This window comes from Falco punctatus, assembly GCF_963210335.1.
Source record: "Falco punctatus genome assembly, contig: scaffold_302, whole genome shotgun sequence".
Classification (NCBI taxonomy): Eukaryota; Metazoa; Chordata; class Aves; order Falconiformes; family Falconidae; genus Falco; species Falco punctatus.
The window spans coordinates 1-16,957 of NW_027660154.1; the positions used below are offsets into that span (position 1 = coordinate 1).

At 69.9% G+C, this 16,957-nt stretch overlaps 1 protein-coding gene across 1 annotated transcript; it reads right to left on the reverse strand.

The window, feature by feature from the left end:
- Positions 1-831: 831 nt before the first annotated feature.
- On the reverse strand, positions 832-16,091 carry ITGA7 (integrin subunit alpha 7; the record flags this gene model as incomplete). The annotated part of the gene is made up of 16 exons (XM_080411815.1): positions 15,648-16,091; positions 12,015-12,142; positions 11,529-11,608; positions 10,865-11,120; positions 9,186-9,317; positions 8,941-9,048; positions 6,687-6,894; positions 6,344-6,537; positions 5,693-5,781; positions 4,900-5,027; positions 4,269-4,364; positions 4,130-4,191; positions 3,853-4,022; positions 1,372-1,521; positions 1,155-1,267; positions 832-1,055 (listed from the first exon to the last, which is right to left on the reverse strand). Coding segments are annotated over exons 1-16 (2,308 nt in total), but the record flags the coding sequence as incomplete, so codon positions are not given.
- Positions 16,092-16,957: the final 866 nt, after the last annotated feature.

Genomic DNA, 16,957 nt, shown 5'->3' on the forward strand with positions numbered 1-16,957 from the left:
CCCTCCCCATCCCTCCAACCCCCCATCCCCCTCCCTCTGCCCCCATCCCCACCCCTCCAGCCCCCCCCACCCCCCATCCCCATCCCTCCAGACCCCCATCCCCATCCCTCCATCCCCCCCACGCCCCCATCCCTCCAGACCCCCCACCCCCCCATCCCCATCCCTCCAGACCCCCATCCCCATCCCCACCCCTCCAGCCCCCCCATCCCCACCCCATCCCTCCAGCCCCCCATCCCCCACCCCTCCAGCCCCCCCATCCCCACCCCATCCCTCCAGCCCCCCCATCCCCCTCCCTTCAGCCCCCACCCCCCAGCCCCATCCCTCCAGCCCCCCAGCCCCCTCCCTTCAGCCCCCATCCCCACCCCTCCATCCCCCCCACGCCCCCATCCCTCCAGACCCCCCACCCCCCCATCCCCATCCCTCCAGACCCCATCCCCATCCCCACCCCTCCAGCCCCCCCATCCCCACCCCATCCCTCCAGCCCCCCATCCCCCTCCCTCCAGCCCCCCCATCCCCCTCCCTCCAGCCCCCTCATCCCCACCCCATCCCTCCAGCCCCCCCATCCCCACCCCACCCCTCCAGCCCCCCCATCCCCACCCCTCCAGCCCCCCCATCCCCACCCCATCCCTCCAGCCCCCCCATCCCCCACCCCTCCAGCCCCCCCATCCCCACCCCATCCCTCCAGCCCCCCCATCCCCCTCCCTCCAGCCCCCCCCATCCCCACCCCTCCAGCCCCCCCATCCCCACCCCACCCCTCCAGCCCCCCCCATCCCCACCCCATCCCTCTGCCCCCCGCACCCTCAGCACCACCCCCCGGCGCTCTCCCCTCACCCCCCCCCCCGCCCCTCCCCCGCACCGAGGGTGCCCGGGCATCGTAGGGGCGCACGGCGGAGTAGGGCAGCTCGGGGGGGAGGGTGACAGTCAGCAGGGCCTCGTGCGCGTCGTCCCCATCCCGCTGCGGCTCCGCCGGCTCCGAGGGCAGGTTGGTGACAAGGACCTCGAGGGCCACATCCTTCTGGTCGCTCATGGCGAAGATGGCGATGCCATCGGCACCCCTGGGGACGGTGCTGTCAGCCCCTCCCCCCACCCTGGGGTGTCCCCAGCACCTTGAGGGATGGGACCCAACCCCAAGGTGGGACCCCGGCCCCCCTCACCGGGGGAGGGGGTGGAACTCGGTGTCCCCCAGGCGGGCGCAGAACTGGGAGCGGAGCTGGAGGTTGCTCTGGCAGATCTTGTCGTCCCCGCAGCCCTGCTTCAAGAAATGCACCTGGGGGGGGACACGGGGAGGGGGGGGGGTGGGGGACACAAGGACACTCCAGGCATCCCCCCAACACGGGATGGAGGGGGGGGGACAGGCAGCCGGGTGCCCACCTCGGTGCGGTGGGTGCTGGGCTGCTGGGGGCTGAGCACCGGGGCCAGGGGTGGCAGGGTGGTCTCCCGGCTCTGCCGCGGGGTCTCCGCTCTGTGGATGCCGTAGGCGAGGGTGACGACGATGGGGCGCAGCTTGTCACGGATGCTGTCCTGTGGGGGGAGGGGACGTGGGGGGGGGGCTGTGAGGATAGGGATGGGGGTGGCATGGGGATGGGGACGGGATGGGGATGGGGACAAGGACGGGGTCGAGGATAAAGATGGAGATGGGGACAGGGATGGGGATGAGGACGGGGGTAAGGATGAGGATGGGGAGGGGGATGGGATGGGGATGGGATGGGATGGGATGGGATGGGATGGGATGGGATGGGGATGGGGATGGGATGGGGATGGGATGGGATGGGATGGGGATGGGATGGGGATGGGGATGGGATGGGATGGGATGGGGATGGGATGGGATGGGGATGGGGATGGGATGGGATGGGGATGGGATGGGGATGGGATGGGATGGGGATGGGGATGGGATGGGGATGGGGATGGGATGGGATGGGATGGGGATGGGATGGGATGGGGATGGGGATGGGATGGGATGGGGATGGGATGGGGATGGGATGGGATGGGGATGGGGATGGGATGGGATGGGGATGGGATGGGGATGGGATGGGATGGGATGGGGATGGGATGGGGATGGGGATGGGATGGGATGGGATGGGGATGGGATGGGATGGGGATGGGGATGGGATGGGATGGGGATGGGATGGGGATGGGATGGGATGGGATGGGGATGGGATGGGGATGGGGATGGGATGGGATGGGGATGGGATGGGGATGGGGATGGGATGGGATGGGATGGGATGGGGATGGGGATGGGGATGGGGATGGGGATGGGATGGGATGGGATGGGGATGGGATGGGATGGGATGGGGATGGGATGGGGATGGGATGGGATGGGATGGGGATGGGATGGGGATGGGGATGGGATGGGATGGGATGGGATGGGGATGGGGATGGGATGGGATGGGATGGGGATGGGGATGGGATGGGATGGGGATGGGATGGGGATGGGATGGGATGGGGATGGGATGGGATGGGATGGGGATGGGGATGGGGATGGGGATGGGGATGGGATGGGATGGGATGGGGATGGGATGGGATGGGGATGGGATGGGATGGGGATGGGATGGGGATGGGATGGGATGGGGATGGGGATGGGATGGGATGGGATGGGATGGGGATGGGATGGGATGGGATGGGGATGGGATGGGGATGGGGATGGGATGGGATGGGATGGGATGGGGATGGGGATGGGATGGGATGGGATGGGGATGGGGATGGGATGGGGATGGGATGGGATGGGGATGGGATGGGGATGGGATGGGATGGGGATGGGATGGGATGGGATGGGGATGGGGATGGGGATGGGGATGGGGATGGGGATGGGATGGGGATGGGGATGGGGATGGGATGGGATGGGGATGGGATGGGATGGGATGGGGATGGGATGGGATGGGAGGGGATGGGGATGGGATGGGGATGGGATGGGATGGGATGGGGATGGGATGGGGATGGGATGGGATGGGGATGGGATGGGATGGGATGGGGATGGGGATGGGGATGGGGATGGGATGGGGATGGGATGGGGATGGGATGGGATGGGATGGGGATGGGATGGGGATGGGATGGGATGGGGATGGGGATGGGATGGGGATGGGGATGGGGATGGGATGGGAGGGGAGGGGATGGGATGGGGATGGGGATGGGATGGGTATGGGATGGGATGGGATGGGATGGGAGGGGATGGGGATGGGGATGGGATGGGATGGGATGGGATGGGATGGGATGGGATGGGATGGGATGGGGATGGGGATGGGGATGGGATGGGATGGGATGGGATGGGGATGGGGATGGGGATGAAGTTGGAGATGGGGACAAGGATGGGGATGGGGATGGGGATGGGGACAAGGACAGGGACAAGGATAAAGATGGGGATGGGGACAGGGATGAGGATGAGGATGAAAATGTGGACAGGGATGGAGATGAGGACAAGAACAGGGATGAGAACAAGGATGAGGATGGGATTGTGGATAGGGATGGGGATGAAGATGGGGACAGCGATGGGGATAAGGATGAGGACGAGGATGTAGATAGGGACAGGGGTGATGGGGATGGGGATGAAGATGGGGACAGGGATGGGGATAAGGATGAGGACGGGGATGGGGATAGGGACAGTGGTGAGGATGAGGACAGGGATGGGGATGAAGATGGGGGTAAGGGATGCAGACAAAGATGAAGATGGAGATGGGGAGAGGGATGGGGATGGGAACAGGGTTAGGGATAAGGATGAGGATGAGGATAGGGATGGGGATGATGAGGATGGGGATGAAGATGAGGACAGGGATGAGGCTGGGGACAGGGATGGGGATAAGGATGAGGACGAGGATGCGGACAGGGATGATGGGGATGGGGATGCGACTGGGGACCCACGTGGAGCTGGAAGGTGGCCTGGACGCAGGCGCGGGCGTGCTGCCGGGGCAGCTCCACGGTGGCCGAGAACTGGTGCTCGGGGTCCAACGGCCGGCGGCCGAGGAAGGTGACACGGGGGGCCTGGCCCAGCCGCCGGCGGTCCGTGTCGGCATCGAACACGTACTCCAGGACTGGGGGGCAGAGGGACGGCTGCGATGCTGGGGGTCCCTGCCCTCCCACCCCGGGGGGGTCCTGTGCCCCCCATGGCGCAGCCCCCCGGTGCCCCCGTGATGCTCACCCAGGCGGGGGCTGTAGCTGGGGGGACTGGCCGTGTAGCTGAAGCAGGCTCGGACATCCACACTGCGGGGGCACGGGGTGAGCAGCGGGACCCCCACCCCCAGCCCTGTGCCCGGGGAGGGGGCGCGGGGGGCACCCACCAGACGCCCTCCTGGTGCTGGCAGTTGCTCTGCTCCAGGTCGATGGTGGGGGGGAGCAGGGAGATGTTCCTGGAGATGTGGACCACCGGCCGGGCCCTGCAGGGGGGAGAAATGAGGGGTGACAGGCTGCACACACCCCCCTCCCCGCCCCCGAGGGCATCCTGAGCCTGGCACCCGGCACAGGACCCCCGGCCAGATCCAGGGACCCCCTGGATCATGGGGTGCCCTGGGAGGGTTTGAGGGGAGCTCAGCGAGGGGGGATGCTGAGGAGGGGGCTGGGGTGGGCTGTGAGGAGGGGCTGTGGGGGGGAGCTGTGAGGAGGGGGCTGTGAGGAGGGGGGTGGGCTGTGGGGGGAGGGAGCTGGGGGGGGGGGCTGTAGGGAGGGGCTGTGGGGACAGGGTGCCAGGGGAGGGGCTGTGGGGAAGGGGTGGGGGGCTGTAGGGAGAGGCTGTGGGGCTGTGCTGCGTGGGGGGGCTGTGGGGTGCTGTGGGGGGGCTGTGGGGAGGGAGATGGCAGGGAGGGGGTTGTAGGGGGGTGCCGTGAAGGGGGCTCTGGGGGGCTGTGGAGGGGCGGGGGGTGGTGGGGAGGGGGCTGTGGGGGGAGGGGGCTGTGGGGGGGGGGCAGCACCCACCGGTACAGCACGACGGTGTCGGAGAGGGACCCCACCAGCAGGTCGGGGTACCAGTTCCCGTCCACGTCCAGCCCCCCCGACAGCGCGTACCCGAAGGCTGCCACCCCCACGGCCTCCCCGTCCAGGACCTGGGGACACGGGTGACACCGGGGGGCGGGGGATGGGTGGGGGGGGATGGGCAGTGCACCCACACACACACACCAGGGGGGGATGGGCAGGGCCCCCACACACACCGGGGGGGGATGGGCAGGGGGGATGGGCAGTGCACCCCCCCACACCAGGGGGGGATGGGCAGGGAGGGGATGGGCAGCGCGCCCACACACACCGGGGGGGGTGGGGTGGGCAGGGGGGGATGGGCAGTGCACCCCCCCACACCAGGGGGGGATGGGCAGGGAGGGGATGGGCAGCGCGCCCACACACACCGGGGGGGGTGGGGTGGGCAGGGGGGGATGGGCAGTGCACCCACACACACACGGGGGGGGGGATGGGCAGGGGGGGATGGGCAGTGCAGCCCCCCCACACCAGGGGGGGATGGGCAGGGGGGGATGGGCAGCGCCCCCACACACACCGGGGGGGGGATGGGCAGTGCACCCACACACACACCGGGGGGGGGATGGGCAGGGGGGGGATGGGCAGTGCAGCCCCCCCACACCAGGGGGGGATGGGCAGCGCCCACACACACACCGGGGGGGCGGGGATGGGCAGGGGGGGGATGGGCACTGCCCCCACACACACCGGGGGGAGGATGGGCAGGGGGGGGATGGGCAGCGCCCCCTGCCCGGCGCCCCCTCACCTGCGCCGGCTCCACCACGATGCCCAGGCTGCTGCCGTGGTAGATGAAGACTTTGCCGGCGCCGTCGAAGGGGGCTCCCACCGCCAGGTCTTGGGGGGGGGGGGAGGGTGAGACACACACACACACACCCCCAGGACCCTCTGCAGCTCCCCGTGCCACCATCTCCCCCCCTCCCCAAAATGGGATGCAGCCCCCGGTGCCACAATCACCCGCTGACCCTTCCCCCCCATCTCCACCTGCCCCCCTCCCCCAAACGGGATGCAGCCCCCAGTGCGACCACCTCCCCCGCCCCCCAAATAGGATGCAGCCCCCCAGTGGCACCATCTCCCCCATCTGAGCAGCACTCTGGCGATGTCTGAGCCCATGGGGACCCCAGCCCACCCATGGGGACCCCAGCCTCCCCCTCCCAGCACTCAGGCCATGTCTGAGCCCATGGGGACCCCAGCCCACCCATGGGGACCCCAGCCCCCTCCCAGCACTCAGGCCATGCCCAAGCCCATGAGGACCCCAGCCCACCCATGGGGACCCCAGCCTCCCCCCCCCAGCACTCAGGCCATGTCCGAACCCATGGGGACCCCAGCCCCCCCCAGGATTCTGGCTGTGTCCCAGCCTATGGGGACCCCAGCCCGCCCAGCCCCCCCAGCCCCTCACCCTCGAAGCCATCCTGGTTGAGGTCCCCGGCGGTGCTGAGGGCGATGCCGAACATGGAGCCGCGGGTGCCGTTGAGGCGCAGGGGGGTGGCAGCATCCCAGTGCCCCCCCGGGTTGATGTAGACGTAGGCAGCCCCCCCAATCTCTTCCTGACGCTCAAAAAAGTGGGGGGCCCCCACCACCAGGTCCATCCAGCTACGGGGGGGGGACGGCAGCTCCATCACCCCACCGGCCCCCCCAGTGCTGAGCCGGGGTGATGCTGCGGTGCTGGGCTTGGGGGGGGGGGGGGAAGGGGCTGTGGGGAGGTTTTGAGGGGGGGGTGGGGGGGGTCCCCCCAATTTTACCCATCACTGTTGAGGTCGAGGACGGCGATGGCGTAGCCGAAGGCGGAGGTGAGCTGCTGGCCGGGCAGGATGGCCTCGGGCACCAGGCGGTTGGTGCTGTGCCGGCGCAGGATGACCACGGCCCCGGTGTGGTTGGCACGGGGGGCTCCAGTGACGAAGCTCAGCTCCTGCCGCCGCGTCACCCCCAGCCCCGAGTCCACCGAGAAGCCTGTATTGGGGGGGGGGCCCACACAGAGGTGTTGGTGCCCACCCAGCCCACCCCCCACCCCCGGCTCTCTCTGCTCAGCCCTGCGCCCCGTGGGTTGGTATGGGAAGGGGGGAGGGGGCTCTGGTTGTGCCTCAGTTTCCCTGTTCTGGGATCCCTGGGGGGCTGGGGGGGGGCTATGTGGGGGGGGGGCTGTGGTTGTGCCTCAGTTTTCCTGCTCTGCGCTCCCTGGGGGGCTGGGGGGGGGGGCTATGTGGGGGGGGGGCTGTGGTTGTGCCTCAGTTTCCCTGCTCTGCGCTCCCTGGGGTCTGTGGCTGTGGCTGTGGCTGGGGGGGCGGGGGGCTGAGGGGGGGTCCCTGTGGGGGACCCTCCCCAGCTCTGGGCCAAAAGCAGAGGCTGTTGGGGTGAGCAAGGACCAGCCCCTCCCCACGGTGCCAAAAGGAAGATTTTGGGGAGAAAAAGGAGGATTTGGGGGCCAGAGCAAAGCTGGATGGGGGCCAGACCCCCCCCCTTGAAGCTGGAAAGAGCAGCAGAGCCACCTCCACGGGGTGGGGGGTTGGGGACCCCCTCCCCACATGCAGCAGTCGCAGTGTGCAGCCCCCCCGCAGCCCCCCAAGACCCCCACCCCCCCCCAGGATCCATGCACCCCCCCCATGCAGAAACACGGAGGGAAGGGCACGGCACAGTGGGGTGCTGGAGGGGGATGGGGGGCACTGGGGGGGACAGTGGGGTACTGCGGGCCACGCCAGGCTCCGTGTCGTCCCCCCCCTGCTCTGTGTGACACCCCCTCCCCAGCCTGGTGCTGCCCCCACCGCAGTGACAGGACACAGGACAGGGATGGGGACAAGGCAGTGGTGCCGCAGGGAGCCCAGCGGGGGGGGGGGGGGGGGGAGGGGGGGGAGCGTGGGACCCCCACCCTTGGGGGGGGACAGCCATGAGATGGACCCAAGATGGGGGGTGGGGTGGGGGGGATGCATGCAGGGGGGTGCTCATGTTGTGGGTACAGGGGGGTGCCGTGGGGGGGGTGCTGGCTGCATGCGTGTGCGCACGGTGACACATGTGTGCATGGTGACACGTGTGTGCAGGCGTGTGCTCGCAGGGCCTGTGGGAGCTCTCCTCTCCCCTCCACAGTCAGCGGGGGGGGCGGGGGGGGGGACAGGGGGACGGGGGGACAGGACACAGGCCACAGCTCTGGGGAGGGTGGCACAAGGGGACACCAGCACATGGGGACACCAGCACACGGGGATGCTGGTACACAGGGATGCTGGCACATGGGGACACTGGCACATGGGGACCCTGGCACACAGGGGTGGTGGCACACAGGGACACTGGCACACAGGGACACCAGCGCACGGGGACACCGGTACACGGGGGATGCTGGCAAATGGGACACATGGGGACCCTGGCACAGGGGGACACTGGCACAGGGGGACACTGGCACACGGAGATGCTGGTAAATGGGGATGCTGGCACATGGGACACTGGCATATGGGGACCCTGACACACGGGGACCCTGGCACAGGGGGACACTGGCACAGGGGGACACTGGCACACGGGGACACCGGCACACGGGGACACCGGTACACGGGGGATGCTGGCAAATGGGGACACTGGCACACGGAGATGCTGGTAAATGGGGATGCTGGCACATGGGACACTGGCACACGGGGACCCTGACACACGGGGACCCTGGCACAGGGGGACGCTGGCACACGGGGACCCTGGCACAGGGGGACGCTGGCACAGGGGGACGCTGGTACACAGGGATGCTGGTAAATGGGGATGCTGGCACATGGGACCCTGGCACACGGGGACCCTGGCACACGGGGACCCTGGCACAGGGGGACACTGGCACAGGGGGATGCTGGTACACGGGGATGCTGGTAAATGGGGATGCTGGCACACAGGGACACCGGCACATGGTGACACTGGCACACAAGGGTGGTGGCACACGGGGACACCGGCACATGGAGACCCTGAAACACAGGGACCTTGGCACAGGGGGACACCGGCACACGGGGACCCTGGCACGAGGTGCCACCTACGAACCCAGGTAGCTATTGTGGGCCACGTCGGGGGCGGCCTCGCCGGGCTGGGGGCTCCTGAGGACCAGCTGCTGGGGGTCTGCGCTATCGATGCTGGTGGCAAAGAGCAGCCCTGCGCGTGGGGCGGGGGGGAGAGAACAGAGCGGGGGGGTCAGGGGGGGCGGGGGGGGCAGGGCAGGCGGCAGCCGGGCGGCGGGGGGAGCAGGGGGTCCTGCCCTGCCCCCCCCCCCAGGCCCAGGTGCCCCCTACCGAAATAGCTGTTGGCGGGGAGGGGGATGAGCGAGGGGTCCTGGTCCTTCTCGCCCCCCGCCTCGTAGGGGCCGTCGTCGAGGCGCAGCGGGTCGGGGGAGCTCTGGTTCAGCAGCTCCACACGCATGTTCCCTGCGGGACCCAGCGGGGTGAGGGGGGGGACAGGGGACCCCCACCCACCCAGGGACCCTCCTGCTGCGGGTGGGGAGGGGGCGCCGGGGCGGCCTGACACATGGATGTGGGTGCGTGGGGGTGTGCCTGCATGTGACGCGGCACATGCGTGTCCGCCTGTGGGCACGCAGGTAGCACGTGTACCGCCGTGGGGTGGCGTGTGCACACCTGTGGGGGTGCACACACATGTACAGCAGGAACATAGAGCGCACACACATGTGCTCACACCTATAGCACACTCACACACGTGTGCTCACACCTATAGCATGCTCACACACGTGTGCTCACCCCCAGCACACTCACACACGTGTGCCCACACCTATAGCACGCTCACACATGTGTGCTCACCCCAGCACACTCACACACGTGTGCCCACACCTATAGCACACTCACACACGTGTGCTCACACCTATAGCGCACTCACACACATGTGCTCACTCCCAGCACACTCACACACGTGTGCCCACACCTATAGCATGCTCACACATGTGTGCTCACTCCCAGCACTCACACATGTGTGCTCACACCTATAGCACGCTCACACACATGTGTTCACCCCCAGCACACTCACACACGTGTGCCCACACCTATAGCACACTCACACACGTGTGCTCACACCCATAGCACACTCACACACGTGTGTTCACCCCCAGCACACTCACACACGTGTACCCACACCTATAGCACACTCACACGTGTGCTCACAGCTATCACAGGCTTACACACGTGTGCTCACCCCCCCCAGCATGCTCACACAGGTATGCTCAGCCTCCACCCCACTCACACACATGTGCTCCCACCTATAGCACGCTTACACACATGTGCTCACCCCCCCAGCATGCTCACACACGCATGCTCACCCTCCATCCCACTGAACCACGTGTGCTCACACCTATAGCATGCTCACACACATGTGCTCACCCCACAGCCTGCCCACACGTGTGCTCATGCCCAGCACACTTACATGTGTGCTCACCCCCCCAGAACGCTCACACAGGCATGCTCACCCTCCACCCCACTGACACACGTGTGCTCACACCTATAGCACACTCACACACGTGTGCTCACCCCCAGCACACTCACACACGTGTGCTCACACCTATAGCACGCTCACACATGTGTGCTCACACCTATAGCATGCTCACACACGTGTGCTCACCCCAGCACACTCACACACGTGTGCCCACACCTATAGCACACTCACACACGTGTGCCCACACCTATAGCACGCTCACACATGTGTGCTCACTCCCAGCACTCACACATGTGTGCTCACACCTATAGCACACTCACACGTGTGTGCTCACCTCCAGCACACTCACACACGTGTGCCCACACCTATAGCATGCTCACACACGTGTGTTCACCCTGCACCCCACTCACACGCATGTGCTCACCCCGCACCCCACTCACACATGTCCCCCCGCCCCCCATGCCCACGCTCCCCATCCCCCACCCCCACCCCCTCCCTCAGCCGGGCCAGGGGGTGCAGGCAGCCCCCCCCTCACCCTTCCAGTTGTAGGTGCCGGGGGCCCCGAAGAGGACGTAGTGGCGGTCGGGGCTGAAGGCAGCGGCCAGGCCCTGCTGGCAGGACCCGAAGCGGTCGTGGCCCTGGGGTCGCCCCTGGCAGAAGCGCCACTCGCCCCCATCCTGCTCATCCCGCACCCGCAGGTCCTGGCTCAGCACGAAGCAGCGGCCGATCACGTCCCGCGTCTCCAGCGGCTGCCGCACGCGGTGCCGGGCCTCGTACCGGTGGGCGCAGGTCTGGGGGCAAGGGGGGGGTCAGGGTGGGGACCCCCACACACAACCCACATCCCATCCCGGGGAGAGGGGTCAGGGGGTTTTGGGGGACCCCAGGGAGAGGGTTAAGGGGGTTTGGGGGGACATCCCCTCCCCCCCACACACAACCCATCCCACACCCCGGGGAGGGGGGTCAGGGGGGTTGGGGGGACCCCAGGGAGAGGGGTCAGGGGGTTTGGGGGGACATCGCCTCCCCCCCCCACACAACCCATCCCACACCCCAGGGAGGGGCGTCAGGGGGAGTGGGGGACCCCGGGGAGAGGAGTCGGGGGGTTGGGGGGACCCCGGGGGGAGAGGGGTCAGGGGGTTTTGGGAGACCCCAGAGAGAGGGGTCAGGGGGTGTTGGGGGACCCCCCCCACCCCGGTGCTCACCACGATCTTGCCGCCAGCACCCTGGCTCTTCACGCTCACCCCCAGCCACTGGTTCTCCTTGCTCTCCCTCTGTGGATCCACTGGTGGGGGTGGGCAGCGTCAGCCCCCCTGGGACCCCCAGGGTGGGGAGCTCTGGAAGGGTGTGGGGGGGTCCCCACAGAGCAAGGACCCCCAGGGTGGGGAGCTGGGGAAGGTGGGGGGAGCTGGGGAAGGTGGGGGGTCCCCACAGAGTAGGGACCCCCAGGGTGGGGAGCTGGGGAAACGGGGGGGTCCCCACAGAGCAAGGACCCCCAGGGTGGGGAGCTGAGGGGTCCCCACCAAGCAAGGACCCCCAGGGTGGGGAGCTGGGGAAGGGGGGGGGGGTCCCCATAGAGCAAGGACCCCTAGGATGGGGAATTGGGGATCCCCACAGAACAAGGACCCCCAGGGTGGGGAGCTGGGGAAGGGGAGGGGTCCCCACAGCACAAGCCCCCCCTCCAGACGCACCTCCCTCATCGATGGGCACCCGCCAGCAGTCGGTGGGGTCGGGGGTCAGCGGGCAGGCGAAGAGCCCCCCGGTCCGGTTGGCACCTTGGCCGGGCAGCGCTGGCGCCTGGGGGGCCCCCACCAGCAGCCTGCAATGGCGGGGACCCCCCCCCAAAAAAAAAAATCAGAGCATGAGGGGTGTGGCCGTGCATATGCAGGGCTTGTGTCATGTCCCCCCATGTCCCCCCCCAGGTCTGGCACCCATCCCTGTCCCCACCACCCCCATGCAGCTGTCCGTGCCCCCCTCCCCCCCTCCCCGCAGCTGTCTGTGCCCCCCCCCAAATTTCACGCCTGCCCAGGCAGCTGCAGCCCCATTGCCGGGGGGGGCGCACACCCGGCCCCCCCACCCCATCCGCCTCGGTGCAGCAGGGCTGGGGGCACCCTGCCCCCCACCCACCCAGCGCTCCCCATGGGGATGGGGGTGGCTGCTCCGTGGGACACCCGTGGGCGCCCCCAGCCCCACGCCCCGCGGGGGTGGGGTGGGGGGGTGGGGGGGACACACGGTGGCCTCAGAGCCCTGGGGGGGTGGGGGTGGGGGGTGGAAAGGCAGAGCCGGTAAAAATAAACTGGAATTCACCCAAAATAACCCGGCAGCAACATCATGCCCAAAGAAGGAGGGAGCCGGCGGCACCGGAGCCCAGCACCCCCCGGTGCACGGTACCCGGTGCCCGGTGCCGGGAGGGGGACCCTGGCCGCAGCCCGTGGGGCCGAACGTGTCCCCCAGCCCCGAGGGGACGCGCTGGGGACAGCGCTGCGGTGGTGGCCGGGCACAGCCCTGCGCGGTGCCAACACCTGCCCGGGGGCTGCGGCATCGGGGGGGGGGGGGGGGGGAATAATACACCCCCACCCCCCTCCCAGCCCCCCCCCAGCCCCGCCGCCAGGAATGCGGAGAGGGCGGCTGCCACCGCCGGCGCCACCGGGGACGGGGACGGGGAGGGGGACGGGGAGGGGGGGCCCGGCTCCGCGAGTGAGTGGGGAGGGGCCGGCCCGGCCGGGGGTCCCTGGCATGGGACCCCCGACAGCAGCCCCTGTCCCCCGAGCCGCAGGTGGCGTGGGGGACAGAGGGGCTGGGGGACACAGGCCGTCCCTGTGTCCCCCTCAGCCCCCAGACCCTGAGTCCCCCAACCCCAGTGTCCCCTGCAGAGCCCAAACTGTGTCCCCCAACCCCAGTGTCCCCTACAGACCCCAAACTGTGTCCCCCAGCCCCTGTATCACCCGCCACCCCAGCCCCAGTGTCCCCCACCGACCCCAGTCCCTGTGTCCCCCGCCATCCCAGCCCCCGTCTCCCCTGCCGACCCCAGCCCCTGTGTCCCCCCCAGCCCCCAGACCCTGAGTCCCCCAACCCCAGTGTCCCCTGCAGACCCCAAACTGTGTCCCCCAGCCCGTGTCACCTGCCACCCCAGGCCCTGTGTCCCCTGCCAACCCCAGCCCCTGTGTCCCCCGCCATCCCAGCCCCCGTGTCCCCTGCCGACCCCAGCCCCTGTGTCCCCCGCCATCCCAGCCCCCGTGTCCCCTGCCGACCCCAGACCCTGAGTCCCCCAACCCCACTGTCCCCTGCAGACCCCAACTGTGTCCCCCAGCCCGTGTCACCTGCCACCCCAGGCCCTGTGTCCCCCGCCGACCCCAGCCCCTGTGTCCCCCGCCATCCCAGCCCCCGTGTCCCCTGCTGACCCCAGACCCTGTGTCCCCCAACCCCAGTGTCCCCTGCAGACCCCAAACTGTGTCCCCCAGCCCCTGTGTCACCTGCCACCCCAGGCCCTGTGTCCCCCGCTGACCCCAGCCCCTGTGTCCCCCCAGCCACCAAACCCTGAGTCCCCCAACCCCAGTATCCCTGGGGGACACAGTTTGGGGTCTGCAGGGGACACTGGGGTTGGGGGACTCAGGGGCTGGGGGCTGGGGGGGACACAGGGGCTGGGGTCCAAAGGGTTTGGGGGACACAGGGGCTGGGGTCAGCAGGGGACATGGGCCTGGGGGTCAGGGGGCTGGGGTCAGCTGGCACACGGGGTTTGGGGGGCCCGGGGGCTGGGGTCGGCGGGGACACGGGGTTTGGGGGGCCCGGGGGCTGGGGTCGGCGGGGACACGGCCCGGTGGCTGCCCTGGCACGCGGCGGGTGGGCGGTCGCCAGCTCAGCGGCCGGCGGCGCGGGGGAGGCGGCGGGCACGGTCCGGGGGGGGCCCAGCCGAGGGGGGTCCCTCGGCCCCAGCACCCCGGGGCTGCGCTGGGGGCACCCATCACCCCCCAAGCCCCCAACCCCGGGCTCCTGCTGGGTGATTCCAGAGCGGCAGCGGCTCCCCCAGCCCGGCTGCCCCCAGCCCCCCCGCCAAAGCCGTGAGGGGCAGGATCGGGCCCCCCGCGCCAGCATCCCGGGGAAGGGGCGGCGGGGGGAGCCCCGGGGGGGCGGTCCCCAACTCAGCGCGGGGAAGGGGGGGGTACACAGACCGGGGGAGGGGGTACACAGACCGGGGGAGGGGGCACAGCTCCGGGCTGGGGAGGGCCGAAACAGATCAGGGAGGGGGGGGACAGACCGGGGGAGGGGGGGGGACAGACCTGGGGAGGGGGGGGACAGCTCCTGCGGGGGGTACGGGACAGATAGGGGGAGGGGGGGGGACAGACCTGGGGAGGGGGCACAGCTCCTGCGGGGGGTACGGGACAGACCAGGGGAGGGGGGGTACAGACCTGGGGAGGGGGCACACAGACCGGGGGAGGGGGTGACAGACCCGGGGGGGGAGGGTGTGACAGCTCCGGCAGAGGGGGGGTGACAGACCCGGGGGGACATGACAGACCGGGGGAGGGGGACACAGACCCGGGAGGGGGACACAGACTCGGGAAGGGGGCACAGCTCCGGCCGGGGGGGGGGGGGGGGGGGTGGGGCCTGGGGGGAGACGGACACCCGGGGAGGGGGTGGCAGACTTGGGGAGGGGGCACAGCTCTGGCAGGGGGGGACAGGACAGACCCGGGGAGGGGGAGACCGACCCGAGGAGGGGGGGACACACTCGGGGAGGGGGTGACAGACCCAGGGGGGAGCAGGACAGATAGGGGGAGGGGGGGAAACATCGGGGGAAGGGGCACAGCTCCGGCAGGGGGGGACAGGACAGACCCAGGGAGGGGGGGACAGACCCGGGGAGGGGGGGACAGACCCGGGGAGGGGGGGGACGACACTCTGGGAGGGGGGGGACAGACCCGGGGGCGACAGGAAAGATACGGGGAGGGGGGGACACACCCGGGGAGGGGGGGACACACCCGGGGAGGGGGCACAGGACAGACCCGGGGAGGGGGTGACACACTCGGGGAGGGGGTGACACACTCGGGGAGGGGGGGGGACACACCCGGGGAGGGGGGGACAAACCCGGGGAGGGGGGGACAGGACGGACCCGGGGAGGGGGTGACCCACCCGGGGAGGGGGTGACCCACCCGGGGAGGGGGGGGGACACACCCGGGGAGGGGGGCGTGACAGCTCCGGCGGGGCAGGGCGCCACAGCCCCGCGCCGGGGCAGGATGCTCGGGGACCGGCCGGTAAAGGCGGGGGGGGGTGTGTCCCGGCTCCCGCGTCCCCCGCGCCCCCCCAGCCCCCCCCACCCCCCCCGCGCCCCTCACCAGCCGGCCGGCTCGGGGCTGAGCTGCCGGTGCAGCGCCACGGCGACCCCGAAGAGGCTGCCCTTGTCGCCGTCCTTCAGCACCGTGCGGGCGGCGTCCAGGTTGAAGGCGGCGGCCGCCAGCAGCTGCAGGCAGAGCCAGGGCAGGCAGCGCCCCCGCGCCCCCCCCATCGCCCCCCGCCCGGCCGCACGGCTCGGCACGGCACGGCTCGGTTCAGCTCGGCACGGCACGGCACGGCTCGGCTCAGCTCGGCACGGCACGGCTTGGCTCAGCTCAGCTCAGCACGGCGCGGCACGGCACGGCGAGGGCGGCGGGAGGCAACCGGAGGAGGCCCGGCCCCCCCGCCCCGCCTGCCGCGGGCTGGGTCACAGCGGGGGCCAGGCGGGTGCGGGGCGGGGGGCTGGGCAGGGCGGGGGGGGCTGGGCACGGCGCACAGCACCCCGCACGGCACCCCGCACAGCACCCCCTGGCACAGGACACGGCACCCCGCGCCCCGCGCTGCACCCACACAGCGCTACACAGTGTGTCACCCCCGTATCACAGCACCTGGCGCCCCGCATCGCACTGTCCCCCCATATCACACTGTCCCCCCATATCGCACTGTCCCCCCCGTATCGCGCTGCCCCCCCGTATCGCGCCTGCCCCCCGTATCGCGCTGTCATCCTGTATTGCACTGCCCCCCCATATCGCACTGTCCCCCCGTATCGCACTGCCCCCCGTATCGCACTGTCATCCTGTATTGCACTGCCCCCCCTAACCACTGCCCCCCCGTATCACAGCACCTGCCCCCCCGTATCGCATTGTCACCCTGTATTGCAGCACCTGCCCCCCTGTATCACACTGTCCCCCATATCGCACTGCCCCCCTGTATCGCACTGCCCCCCATATCGCACTGCCCCTCCGTATCGCACTGTCATCCTGTATTGCACTGCCCCCCCATATCGCACTGTCCCCCCATATCGCACTGTCCCCCCATATCCACTGCCCCCCGTAACCACTGCCCCCCGTATCACAGCACCTGCCCCCCCGTATCGCATTGTCACCCTGTATTGCAGCACCTGCCCCCCATATCACACTGCCCCCCCTGTATCACACTGTCCCCCGTATCGCACTGCCCCCCCGTATCGCACTGTGCCCCCGTATCACACTGTGCCCCCGTATCGCACATCCCCCCTGTATCACACTGTCCCCCATATTGCACTTGCCCCCTCGTATCGCCCTACCCCCCCCATATCGCCCCGCCCCCCCCCCACCCATCGCAGCGCCTGCCCCCCCGCGCTGCACAGACCACCCCTGCCCACGCACGGGGG